General features: G+C 43.4%; 1 protein-coding gene across 2 annotated transcripts in view; it reads right to left on the reverse strand.

Annotated features, from left to right (window-relative positions):
- The window catches only part of LOC132658559 (liprin-alpha-1-like), a 58782-nt gene that overhangs the window by 5842 nt on the left and 39311 nt on the right, over positions 1-13629 (reverse strand). For both annotated transcript variants that reach the window (XM_060405829.1, XM_060405828.1), the window contains one exon: positions 4267-5295. In XM_060405829.1, the coding sequence (XP_060261812.1) occupies positions 4267-4359 (93 nt within the window). In that variant the 5' untranslated portion in view covers positions 4360-5295. The remainder of the gene's footprint in view (positions 1-4266; positions 5296-13629) is intronic.

Here is a 13629-nt window from a genome sequence, read left to right on the forward strand (position 1 = left end):
GACTACTCCAGCCAGTATATGCTTTCTTTGGAAGAAGGGAATCGTTAAGGGGCTTAGCATTTCTGCGTCAAGGACTGACTCAGTAGCTCAGTCCACGTGCCCCAGTGATTCCTCCAGCCAGTGTTTCCCTTCTTGTGGGGCCCCCGCCCACCCTCCATGCAGCACCTGCAGAGCGTCTTACAGGGTAAACTCTGGGGTCAACGCTGCGCACTAAGGCCAAAGCGCCCAGGCTGACAGGGCCCACAGCCATGCTAATGAAATGAAACACAACCCCGACGCTTTGCCGGGTGAGGGCCAGTCCGACGGGCCAGCTGCGGGCTGCTCTCACCTCAGGCCACTCTCCTTCCAGGACTTGGGCGGAGGCCAAGTTCTTCCTTGTCTTGGCCTGTGCCTTGGGGTTGCAGCACTGGAATAACGCCCACAGGTGGGCCCTTCTGCGACCCATCCTTGCGGATGGGGGCAGCCCCCCACTCGGGGTCAACCGTTGTTTCACGGTAGGATACCTCGGCTCCCGAGCTCGCACCACCGATCTCTCACTACGACCACCACTATTCACACTACGACCACTGCTCTCACACAACCGCTCTCACACACCACTCTCACACACACCGCTCTCACACTAGGACCACTGCTCTCACACTATGACCACCCGCACCGCTGTCTCAAGGAGAAATGGCACCAAGGCTCTGCCTCCAGCACGTCTCCCAGGAGCCCGGAACCGGAACCCGCTCAGTCACAAGGGGCTCCATGGTAACGGGGGCGCTGGGCTCAGGCCCACCATCAAGGGTGCAGAGAGGGGGGATGGGCTGCCAGAAAGACGACAGGGGAGTGTGGGGTGCGGGAGAAGGAAGGCCGTGCTCACGGCTCGGGCCCCCTCTAAAACATGACCCTGCAAGGTACTCGGTCACAGTTGAACTGACCAGTATAAACTGCTTCAGAAACCACCACCCCTGGGAATGAGCACGTCTTCTAAGTGGGCTTCTGCCCCCTCTAACCCCCCAAACAACCCTCCAGGGAGGCACTGAAAGGCACCCCTGAAATCAAGGGTGTCCCCAGATCCCACCTGGCTGAGGAGGACTCACCACGCTAGCTGCCCCTCACTCTCACCCTGAGCTCGGTCCTCCCTGTCAGACTCCCTCACTCGAACTCAGCAAGGGCTCGACCAACCTCACTCCAGGCCCTTAAAATGAACCCACAGTGGGTACAGGGGTTCATTCAACCTGCCATGAACTCACCCTCTAAACTTCCATCCTAGGCTGCCAGACAACTCTGCCCCATGGGGGTAGCATGGTGGAGGTTCAAGGGTGTCCCTGCCTTGAGCCGCGACAGCCAGTGCCTCCCAGACACCACCAGGTGCTGCCCCACCCTCCGCCCCTGAGTCTCCCACCCCTCTCCTGGCCCCACTCCCACCCTTAAGGCTCTCCACTCACCAGGGCACAGGCCCCACTGCTCCTGGCTCAGCCCGGACCTCTGCTGTCACTTGAGGACCTCAAGTCCCCAGGGTGCTTGGGGTCCTATATCCACCCATCTCAGCGATTACACACTCTGGGAGAGACAGAGTGCACTTTGGGGTCCCACCCGCAGTACACCCTGAACACGTTCTGTTTTTGGCTTTATCTAGTGGAGTTCTCTGAGATGTGTTTTTTAAACCTCAACTGTTGCTTTCAAAAACACCATAAACTCTCTGTGTTCAACTTTAAGAATAAAATCTTCAGTTTCAACTTTAAAGTGAAACTGGAGGGAAGACTAAAAGCAGTCATTCTTTCAAACTGAAAAAGAAAACCCACATGTGACCATGTCCCAGAACACAGGTCACGTCACCCCTCCCTCCTCAGCCTTCTCCTCCACCACCAGCAGCCCGTCATCGCAAGGCCTGCCCTGGGCCGGCAGGGGCAAGGGAAGAGGGCAGACCGGCCCCTCTGTCTCCAGGCCGCATGGGCCGCTTGCTCCACCTCTTTCCCAAGTTCACGTGGCACTGAAACAGCCCAGGCAAGCTGGGGGTTCTGATCAGAAACACAACCGTGGGTACCAAGCTAGGACCCCTGGTTCTTGTTTGCCCTGGTATCAAATAACCTTGAGCAATACAATTACTGGGCCTGTTACATGTGGCTTCAGATGACAGAAGGCCCCCAGGGTGTCCCCACTTCCAGTGACAGACGCAAACAGCTTGTGGGTCAGCCTACCAAGAGCTAGAAAAGCGAAATACAGTTTAAAAGAGGTCCTTAGGCAGCCACAATCCAAGATTTCAAACAAAAGGGAAGCCCAGTGAGGGAGCTGGAGACTGAGAGGGCCGCTCCTTCCCTCCGGGCATCTGAGCAAACCCCACTCTGCGAAGAAAAGGCAGGGAAAAAGTCAAGCAGAGGGGGCTGGCTAACACAGCTCTGGAAGGTTCCTTGGGCTCGGGAGACAAAAATTCGAGCGCAGGCCTGATGAGTCAATTCGGATGTTAGAAAACGTACCCAACACTCTTCTCAAACAGGCTGAGCACTGAGTATCAGTCCTAAGATAATATATATTTAGAGTCCTAGAAACCTTACCTGAAGAAGCACATGATGTAATTCAATCACCTCTTTCTCTCTCATTAGAGGCGAAATTTGATTACTTATCTTTAGGCCTGAAAACTCATATTAAGAGTTCTTAGGAAGCATCTATCAAGAAATGTAATAAAATTTCAATTATTCATTTTTTTCTGGTCTCTCAAATATAGGTTGGTGTTTTAAAAGCCAGCAGCAAATATTTATAATATTATAATAATATGTCATATATAATATAAAGAATAATGATATAATAATTAAAATGTAATTTTGTGTAGAATTATTGATACCACAAAATAAAAAAGGAAATGGCATTTTCAGTCATCAAGTATTTACAGAATTGACTATGTGCTAATCACACACTCCTTGTTTCCAGTGAAACTGGAACTTTTCTTAAAAATGTCTTTTCTTCTCAATCTACACATTCCCATCCTCAATGCCATCATCTGCTAACATATAGAACATGCTTCGAAAAAATTCGAAAAAGACGTTCTTGCATTTAAAGACTTCACTGTCTACCAGGGGAAAGAGACAAGTAAACAGAAGTTATCTATAATGCATAAGTACTTGAATAAAGTGAGCAAGTCACTTAACATTTCTAAGCCTCAAATAAGATAGATGTTTAAGAACTCTAAATTACACAGGGAACTTGAATACACCATTTCTAACAGCCATGAAATTAAAACACGCTTACTCCTTGGAAGAAAAGTTATGACCAACCTAGATAGCATATTCAAAAGCAGAGACATTACTTTGCTGACTAAGGTCCGTCTAGTCAAGGCTATTGTTTGTCCTGTGGTCCTGTATGGATATGAGAGTTGGACTGTGAAGTAGGCTGAGCGCCGAAGAATTGATGCGTTTGAACTGTGGTGTTGGACAAGACTCTTGAGAGTCCCTTGGACTGCAAGGAGATCCAACCAGTCCATTCTGAAGGAGATCAACCCTGGGATTTTTTTTGGAAGGAATGATGCTAAAGCTGAAACTCCAGTACTTTGGCCACCTCATGAGAAGAGTTGACTCATTGGAAAAGACTCTGATGCTGGGAGGGATTGGGGGCAGGAGGAGAAGGGGACAACCGAGGATGAGATGGCTGGATGGCATCACGGACTCGATGGACGTGAGTCTGAGTGAACTCCAGGAGATGGTGATGAACAGGGAGGCCTGGTGTGTTGTGATTCATGGGGTCACAAACAGTTGGACACGACTGAGTGACTGAACTGAACTGAATTGAACTGAAGGTCCTCTCTAGATCTAAAATTCTATGATTATCTGATCTCTTTAAATTAAAAGGTAAATCACAAAATATTCAGTATGCAAAAAAGAAAAACTAAGACCAACTAAGAGATGAAACTGTTTGTACAAATGCATTCTAATGTTTTTTCAAAACTGTTAAAACTCCCATTCTAAGTATCACTGAAATTTCCACAGACACTGTCTTTAATCAACATCTTCCCCTCAAACCTGCAGACTTCTAAGTAATCAACAAGCAACTATTTTGTGGTAACAGAAGTAAAGTGCTTAAAAGCCCATGGCTTGGACTCACAAAAGTGATCTTTTAGAAGGAAGATGTTAATAGAAACGTGTGCATGACATTCTTACTACAATAAATTTGTTCATTAGCTTCACTTCAAAAATTTAATGTTCAGGTTTTACATGAAGAGTTAAAAAAAAATCTAAGATTATCTCTTTTCACTGTTAAATGTTTTGAAATTTAGAACAAGGTTTCCCTTACCTGATATGGACATGGAATGTGATATTCTCTGCAGAGTTCTTGTATCCACGTTGTTTCCCAGATGCCGAGGTAAGCTTGCTCAAAAAGTAGCATCCAAGTACAACCATGAGTGGTATGAGATACAGAGTGCTGAAAACACCAATCCAGATCATAAACTCCACCAGTTTATACTGGTTCTCCTTTTCAAATGGAATCTCAACTCGCACTCTGTTTAGGGATATAATGCCAGCTAAAAGGAGTGAAACCCCAACTACCACACACAGGCAGAGGGGTGCAAGAACAAAATACCTCAAGGCATCAACATCATAGAGGCCAACAAAACACATGCCACTGATACCGTCACCTTCAATTTTATTCATCGCTGAAAGGATGACGGTCAGCGTTCCAGGGTTGCCCCACGCTTCGGCAGGAAACAGCAAGGCTTTCTTCTCGATAGCTTCACTACCCCACTTTGGCACAGCTGCCAACAACCATGTGATGGTAAGAATCACCCACCAATGCTGCCAGCCATAGTGAAAAAAATAGCGTATAATGGAAAGCATGATACCAGCTTTGTTATGAGATCCTTGGGTCACTGTGGAAGCCTTATACTGTGCAGGGCTGGATGCACGGCAGGCGACTCGGCCCTCAAGCAAAAACCCAAGAAAGAAAATTAATGACACCATCATGTAGCAGGCAGCATACATTATAATGGGTCTTTCAGGATACCGGAATCTTATCCCATCAATCAAAAAAGTGAAAAAAGTCAACAACGTGGCAGAGAGGCAAATGCCTGAAATCAATCCTATGAAATACCGAGCAAATGAAAGCTCTCCTCTCCTAAAGTACATCTTTCGACAAGGAGGTGAACAATCACGCACGTGCAAAAAGGAACAGCCAAGATCAGGATCGATTTTCCACTCTCGGGGACACCAAAAGCCACAGTCCCTCTCCACTGTGGGAGGATCAGTAGGATCAGCAGGATCAGTAGGATCGCCAGCTAAATTCAGGGCCACCAGCCGAGGAGACGGCTCACCACAATCTGGGAACCTAAAAACACAGGACAAGAATCATTTACTCCTTGGGAACCGAATGATTTGGATTTCCACATTTAGCAGTTGTGGCTTATTTATGCTTATGTCCTTGGAGAACATTACCATATGTTGAAGAAATCATGCAAATATCTGGCTTGTGGGTCATACAATGAGATATTCCACAGTTGGTAAAAAAAAACGAAGAATGTATACTTAATTTTGTTTTGGCTTCAAAAATATCACTCTTTATTACAACAGGCATAGCCATGAATAAATAGTGTAATTAATGCTATTTATTTAGGACACACAGTTTACAGGAAGATTTCAAACTATAAATAAGTATATATAAAGTAAGCATACATAAATAAAAAGCTCCAATAGAATAGTAGCTAAAAGTTTTTTTTTAATGTTTAATTACAAGATAGTCCTCAATTTACCCTAGACTCAAATAGAACTTTCTTAAAAATAAGAGGTAAAAATCTCCCCTAGAACAAGAGGGCAGAGGAGTCGGTGGACGTGGGGTACATCTCTGTCCAAGGACACATCAGGAATCCACCTTCAGAGACAGAAGTGCATGCAGAACACCAGCTAACAGGGGGCAAGAGGACCTGAGCAGCGGAAAAGAAGATAGAGAACCACGCAAAGCTCGGTATGACGAAGGAACTAGGGGAAAACAGGAGTGTCAGAAGGACTGGACCTGCCCTCGGCGGGTGGGGGAACTGAGGCAGGGGTCCAATCCGCGCATGGGCCAACTGGCTGAGTCAGAGGAGAAACACTTAAGGCTGAGAGTGAAACAGCCGATCTGTGGCAGCCTAAATGGAATGAGAATCAGACAGTCCTTGCCGCAGCCATACACACCCCGGACAGGGACACTGGTCCCCTGGAAGGCGCAGCAGCCGGGAGCTGGAATTTAGGGATTGTGGGGCCGTTCCAGGGCGAGGGCTGCTGTGGACTGTGGAGAGATGGACTGAGGGCATGTGAGGGAAAAGAGACGGACTTAGGGGATATGAGGGAGGAAAGCCAGGCAGCCACGGAAGCAAGGCGATACTGCTGAGTCATGGGTAGGGGACGGAGCCATCACCATAGCCTCTCTCTCCCCACACGCCAGCATCGGCAGCTGAACAATAGAGAGAGGCTGGCCCATCAAACGCCTGACACACGGCACTACAGAGCAGGACCCCTCTCAGGTGCCACTTTAAGGGCCAGGGGTGCCAACCTACAGACTAGGATCCCAGCCAGGAGGGCCCCTCTATGTGCCTGACACACCCAACAACAGAGAAGGACCCCAGGCAAGGTAGCCAGCCCTCTAAGTGCCTGAACAGGTGGAGCTACAGACACTCCTTTTGATCACCAGCTACAAGAGGCTTGAAAAAAGACTCTGATAGGGACGTAACTCCTGCAGCGGAGGCAGGCCGTGTCCTTGCACACTTGCTGCCAGCGTCCCCGAAAGCCAAGCAGCTGCACCACCTTCATGCTCAACTCTCACTGGGGCAGAGCTGCCACAGGCAAAAAAAGTCTTGCGTCTATGCCCACTTCAGTCATGTGCAGCTTTTTGCCGCTCTCTTATCTGTGGCCTGCCAGGCAACTCTGTCAGGGAGGAGGGGGTTCTCCAGGCAACAACACTGGAGCGTACCGCCCAAGACTGGTTGCCATACCCTTCTAGAGCACTGTATTTCCTGCTGCCCTCTCAGCCAACTCCCCTGAGTACCTGGTGCTGCCAGAACCCCTGCGGCCCAAGCAGCTGCACCACCTCCACACTTGGCCCTCACAGGGGCAAACCCACCTCCTCCAGGGCAGCCGCAGGAGCAAACCCCAGTGGATGACCCACATGCATAGGTGGAAATGAAACCACAATTGAAACCCAGGGGCATTGTGGCTAAGGAAGAAGACCTAAAACCTCACCACCAGCTGTACAAGCTGCAGATTAAATCCATACGATCAACTAGGAAGACTCTGTCTCTGTGGAACAGATAAAAGGTCACTGAGAGCTCCCACAAAAGAACACTACTAGTTCTGATAGCTGTGGACACCGGAGGCAAGAACACACAGGAGTAGGACCAGATTAGACTCTGAGCTGCCCCTGCAGCAGGTCCAGAGATCAGCACAGGGCTGGAGGGCATCCGAGGGAGGTAAAGTGGGCTGTGACCTCCAGTCAGGGATAGGACGCTGACAGCAATGACTCGAGAAAAACATTTATTATTCTTATTTTTGACTTGTTCTGTAGATTCTTTTAGATTTATTTTTTTCTATTTTCTCTCCCCCCACCCCGCCCCCTCTGTTGTAGCTGTTGATTTTACTGGCACTATGAAATCCAATTGAGCTTTTGAGGTTTATTTTTTCTAGTCACATTTTTTATTGCTATAAACCTCGCCTCTACGTTGGGCTTCTGCAGTTCTGGGGAGCTTTCCTTTTTCTTTTCTCTTTAATTTTTTAAACCTACTTTTATTTTTTCTATATTTATTCCTTAGTTTGCTTTCCCTACGGTTCTTTTCCCCTTGCAGTTAATCTTTAACATATATAAATCTTCTTTATCTACCTTTATCTACCTTTGCATGTCCTTCTTTTGTTTCTTTCTGTCCTTGCCTCTCAGCAGAGTTGTCACTTTTAGTTTCAGTGCTTTATTCCCCAGTCGGCACTGCACTCTCGTTTTCTTTTCCAGTTTGTGCTTTGCCCAGTTTTGTTCTGGTAGATATAATTTTTGGGTTCTTTTGTTCACTGGGTCAATCTATTGTACTTTATTTTTGTTGGACTTTTTGGATTTGGCCTGTGGGTGTGTGTGTATATGTGTATATGCAGTCACACTTTTTAACATTGTTATAAACCTCTGCCTCTACATTGGGCTGTTGCAGTTCTGTGGAGTTTTCCTTCTTTCTTTCTTCTTCCATTTTTTTCTTTTCTCCTCTTGATAATTTTAATTTTTTAAATCTATTGTATTTTTGTATATTTATCCCTTTCTTTGCCTTTACTCCTGTTTTTCCCCCTTGCAGCTAATCTTTAATGTGTATAAATCTTCATCTGTCTCTATTTAAATCTCCATATCCATTCTTTTCTTTCCTTCCTTTCCTCTCAACATGTTTGTTAGCTTTCTTTTCATTGCTCTGTTCCCCACTTGGCACACTGCTTTAGTTTTGTTTCCAGTCTGTGCTTGAGTTAGTTTTGTTCTCACCTGGTAAATTTAATTTTTTATTTCCTTTGTTTGCCAGATCAATCAACTGCACTTTATTTTTGTTGGACTGTTTTGACTTTGCTCATGGGTGTGTATGTATATGTGTATATTCCATGATTTTAAATATTATTCATCTGATTTTATAACTGCCATTTGTCTGGGGTTCATCTTTGGTTTCTCATTGTTGGATATTTGTTTTAATCTCACTTAATGCCATAACAAACCACTTGTGGAATCTTTGTTTCTGACCAGAGATCAAGTCCTGAACCTCTGGAGTAGGAGCACTGACTCCAGACCCTAGACTACCAGAGACTAGCCATAGGGAGTATCAAATAGTGAGAACTCACACACAGGAAACCACTTGAACACAAGACCCAGCATCGCCCAACCACCAGCAGCACCCTGTGCAGGACGCCTCAGCTAAACAACACACAAAACACAAGTACAAACTCAATCATCAGCAGATAGGATTACCACCTCACTCAGCCTTCCCCACGAGAGGAAACACAAACAGAAACTCAGCACAAATCTCACTCTACACAAAGCTTACACAACCACTGGACCAGCCTTAGGCGGCCAGAAACCAAAAGAAAGAATTCAACCTTCTTCAATGAAAGAATTCAACTTCGCTTGAAGCCTGGGAAAAGGAGACTTCAAACACAACAAGTTCAGAAAAAAGTATGAAAAGGCAGAGAAATACTACACAGATGAAGGAGCAAACCAGAAACACAGAATTCCAAATAAGTGAAGAGGAAATAGACAAACTACCTGAAAAACAATTCAGAATGAGGATAGTAAAGAGAATCAAAAACCTTGAAAACAAAATGGAGAAAATGCAAGAATCAATTAACAAAGACCTAGAAGAATTAAAAGAAAGAAAAGAACTGAGGATAGTCTCAGAGACCTCTGGGACAACAGCAAAGGCACCAACATTCAAATTATAGGGGCCCCAGAAGAATGAGAAAAAAAGAAAGGGTATGAGAAAAATTTTGAGAGATTATAGTTCAAAACTTCCCCAACGTGGAAAAGGAAACAGTCAATCAAGTCCAAGAGGCTCACAGAGTCCCATACAGGATCAACGCAAGGAGAAACATGCTAAGACAACACACTAATCAAAGTCACAAAGACTAAACACAAAGAAAGAATATTCAAAGCAGCAAGGGAGAAGCCACAAGTATCATACAAGGGAAACCCCATACACTTGACAGCTATCTTTCAGCTGAAACTCTGCAGGCCAGAAGGGAATGGCAAGATATATCTCAAGTACTGAAAGGGAAAAATCTACAACCAAGATTACTGTACCTGGCAAGGATCTCATTCAAAAGTGATGGAGAAATAAAAAGCTTTTCAGACAAGCAAAAGTTAAGAGAATTCAGTACCACCAAACCAGCTTTACAACAAATGTTAAAAGGACTGATACAGTCAAGAAATAGAACAGAAGAGAAAATATCTAAAAAATCAACCCCAAACAATTAAGGAAATGGCAAGAGCAACATATAGAGCAATAATTACTTTAAATGTAAATGGATTAAATGCTCCAACCAAAAGACACAGACTGGCTGAATGGATACAAAAGCAAGGCTCATATATATGCTGTCTACAAGAAACCCACTTTAGACCTAATGACACATATAGACTGAAAGGGAGAGGATGGAAAAATATATTGCATGCAAACGGGAAGGAAAAGAAAGCTGGAGTAGCAATCTTCATATCAGACAATGTAGACCTTAAAATAAAGAAAAGCACAAGAGATAAGGAAGGACACTACAGAATGATCAAGGGATCAGTCCAAAAGGAAGACATAAGAATTATAAATATCCATACACCCAACATAGGAGCACCTCGATACCTAAGACAAACACTGACGGACATCAACGGAGAAACTGACAGTAACACAATAGTAGTAAGACTCTAATGCCACACTCACACCAATAGATAGATCATCAAAGCAGAAAATTAATAAGGAAACACAAGTCTTAAATGACACATTACATGAGATGGATCTCATTGATATCTTCAGGACATTCCATCCAAATGCAGAAGAATACACCTTCCCAAGGGCACATGGAACATTCTCCAGGCTAGACCACATCTTAGGTCACAAATCACACCTCAGTAAATTTAAGAAAATTGAAATCGTATCAAGCATCTCCTCCGACCACAACGCTATGAGACTAGATATCAGTTACAAGAAAAAAACTGTAAGAAACACAAACACACAGAGATAAACAACATGTTTCTAAATCACCAACAGGTTACTGAAGAAGATCAGAGGGAAATAAAAAAATTCCTAGAAACAAATGACAATGAAAACATGACAACTCAAAACCTATGGGATGCCGCAAAAGCAGCTCCAAGAGGGACGTTCACGACAAAACAATCCTACCTCAGAAACAAGAAAAATACAGACTAGACAGCCTGACTTTACACCCAAAACAACTGCAGACAAAAGAAAAGCCCCACAATTAGTAGAAGGAAGGAAATCACAAAGACCCAAGCAGAAGCAAATGAAAAAGAAATGAAAGAAACAATAATAAAGATGAATAAAACTGAAAGCTGGTTCTTCGAGAAGATAAACAGAACTGACAAACCTTTAGCCAGATTCATCGAGAGAGAGAGAGAAGAATCAAATCAACAAAATCAGAAAGGTAAAGGAGAGGTTACCTCAGACAATGCAGAAATACAAAGGATTATGAGACTATCGTGAACAACTATGGTCATAAAATGGATAACCTGGAAGCAATGGACAGGTTCTTAGAAAACTTCTATCTTCCAAGATGGAACCAGGAAGACATAGAAATTATGAACAACCCAACTGCAAGCACTGAAATTGAAGCTGTGATCAAAAATCTCCCAAAAAACAACAGCCCAGGACCAGATGGCTTCAAAGGAGAATTCTATCAAACATTTAGAGAACACCTAACACCTATCCTTCTCAAACTCTTTCAAAAAACGCAGAGGAACGAACACTTCCAAACTCATGCTACAAGGCCACCATCAACCTGATACTAAAACCAGACAAAGACAATATAAAGAAGAAAACTCCAGGCCAGTATCACTGATGAACAGAGATGCAAAAGTCCTCAACAAAATTTTAGCTAACAGAATTCAGCAACACATCAAAAAGCTCATACACCACGATCAAGCTGGGTTTATACCAGGAATGCAAGGATTCTTCAATATATGCAAATCAATCAATGTGATACACCAGATTAACACATTGGAAATAAGATCATATCATCTCAATGGATGCAGAAAAAGCCTTTGGCAAAATGTAGCACCCATTTATGATTAAAACTCTTCAAAAAGATGGGCACAGAAAGAACCTTCCTCAAAAACGTTCTTCTCAATGGTGAAAAATTGAAAGCATGCCCCCTACGATCAGGAACAAGATAAGGGTGTCCACATTCACCACTATTATTCAACAGAGTTCTGGATGTCCTAGCTACAGTAATCAGAGAAGAAAAAGAAACCAAAGGAATTCAGATCAAAAAAGAAGAAGTCAAGCTCTCACTGTGTGCAGATGACATGATACTGTACATAGAAAACCCTGAAGACAGTATCAGAAAATGACTAGAGCTAATCAGTGAATTTAGCAAAGTTGCAGGATACAAAATCAATCCACACAAATCACTTGCATTTCTATATATTAACAATGAAAAATCATAAAGACATATTAAGGAATCAATCCCATTCACCATTGCAACAACAAAAATTAAATATCTAGGAATAAACATACCTAAGGAGACAAAGAACTGTACACAGAAAAGTATAAGACACTGATGAAAGAAATCAAAGATGACACAAACAGATGGAGCCATATCCCATGTTTCTGGGTAGGAAGAATCAATATTGTTAAAATGACTATACTACCAATCCCAATCTACAGATTCAACGTGATCCCTATCAAATTACCAATGGCATGTTTCACAGAACTAGAACAAAATGGAAACAGAAAAGATCCCGAATAGCCAAAGCAGTCTTGAGAAAGAATGGAGTTGTAGGATTCAACCTTCCTGACTTCAGATTACACTACAAAGCTACAGTCATCAAGACAGTATGGTACTGGCACAAAAACAGAAATATAGACTGATGGAACAAGATAGAAAGCCCAGAAATAAACCCATGCACCTACCGGTACCTTATTTTTGAAAAAGGATCAAGAATTTACAATGGGGCAAAGACAGGCTCTTCAATAAATGGTGCTGGGAAAACTGTTCTTTTCGCATTAAAAGGAAAATTTTAAAACATACACTAGAGTTCTTTGACCTCTGAAATCACATGATGTAACCAGAACTAACACTGTAAACTGATACTAAGGACACAGAAAAAATAGTGGCCCCAAACATAAAACCATACTAAAATTATCATCATAACCACAGGAATAGATCAATTATCCCAAGAATTGTACATCTGGGCTTTTGACTACCAAATATTTTTTTCACATGTTTATGTAACCAGTTTCAGAGTCATTGCTGATTTTTAACTAATCACATATTTTCACCACAAGGCCTTTCCACTAAGACTCAATCAATTTACTTCTACATTGATAGAAAACATTTTCCAGAAGACTTGTATACACAACGAAGTCACAAAACCAAGAGTCACTTAGAGAAACTGGTGTGAAAAGAAGTTAACTGTGTAAGGGATGTGATCACTGACACAAAACTGTAGGTGACAATCACTTTACCAATTATGGTAATATATAAAATAACACTACATATAATATTTTATATACACTATATGTAATAAATATAACATATATTTATATATAGTAACATATAACTATACGCAACCAGCACTTCCAAGCATGAAGAAATAATTTTAAATTAATAACTTTAAATTAAATCAATGTGCCCATCAAGAACAATTTCAAAATATGGGAAAAGTTTTAAGGTGTCTATTGAAGGCTACTAGAGAACTACTGAACTAGACAGACCAGGAATCAGACAGCAGGGAAGCATGCAGAGGTGGCCTGCCTAAGTGCGGCCACTTGTCCAAGGAGGCATCTGCTGAGCCTGGCTGGAAGGCGAGAGACTGAGAAGCAAGTTCTGCCCAGGCTGAGGCTCGAGAACCAAGAAACCAGCAGGGCTCTGGGAGTCGAGCAAGACCATCTGTAACGGAATCACCTTGCTTTCCCCCCTGAAACTAATACAACACTGTTAATAGATGATGCTCCAATAT

The sequence above is a fragment of the Ovis aries genome, chromosome 24 (assembly GCF_016772045.2).
Source record: "Ovis aries strain OAR_USU_Benz2616 breed Rambouillet chromosome 24, ARS-UI_Ramb_v3.0, whole genome shotgun sequence".
In the NCBI taxonomy this organism is placed as follows: Eukaryota; Metazoa; Chordata; class Mammalia; order Artiodactyla; family Bovidae; genus Ovis; species Ovis aries.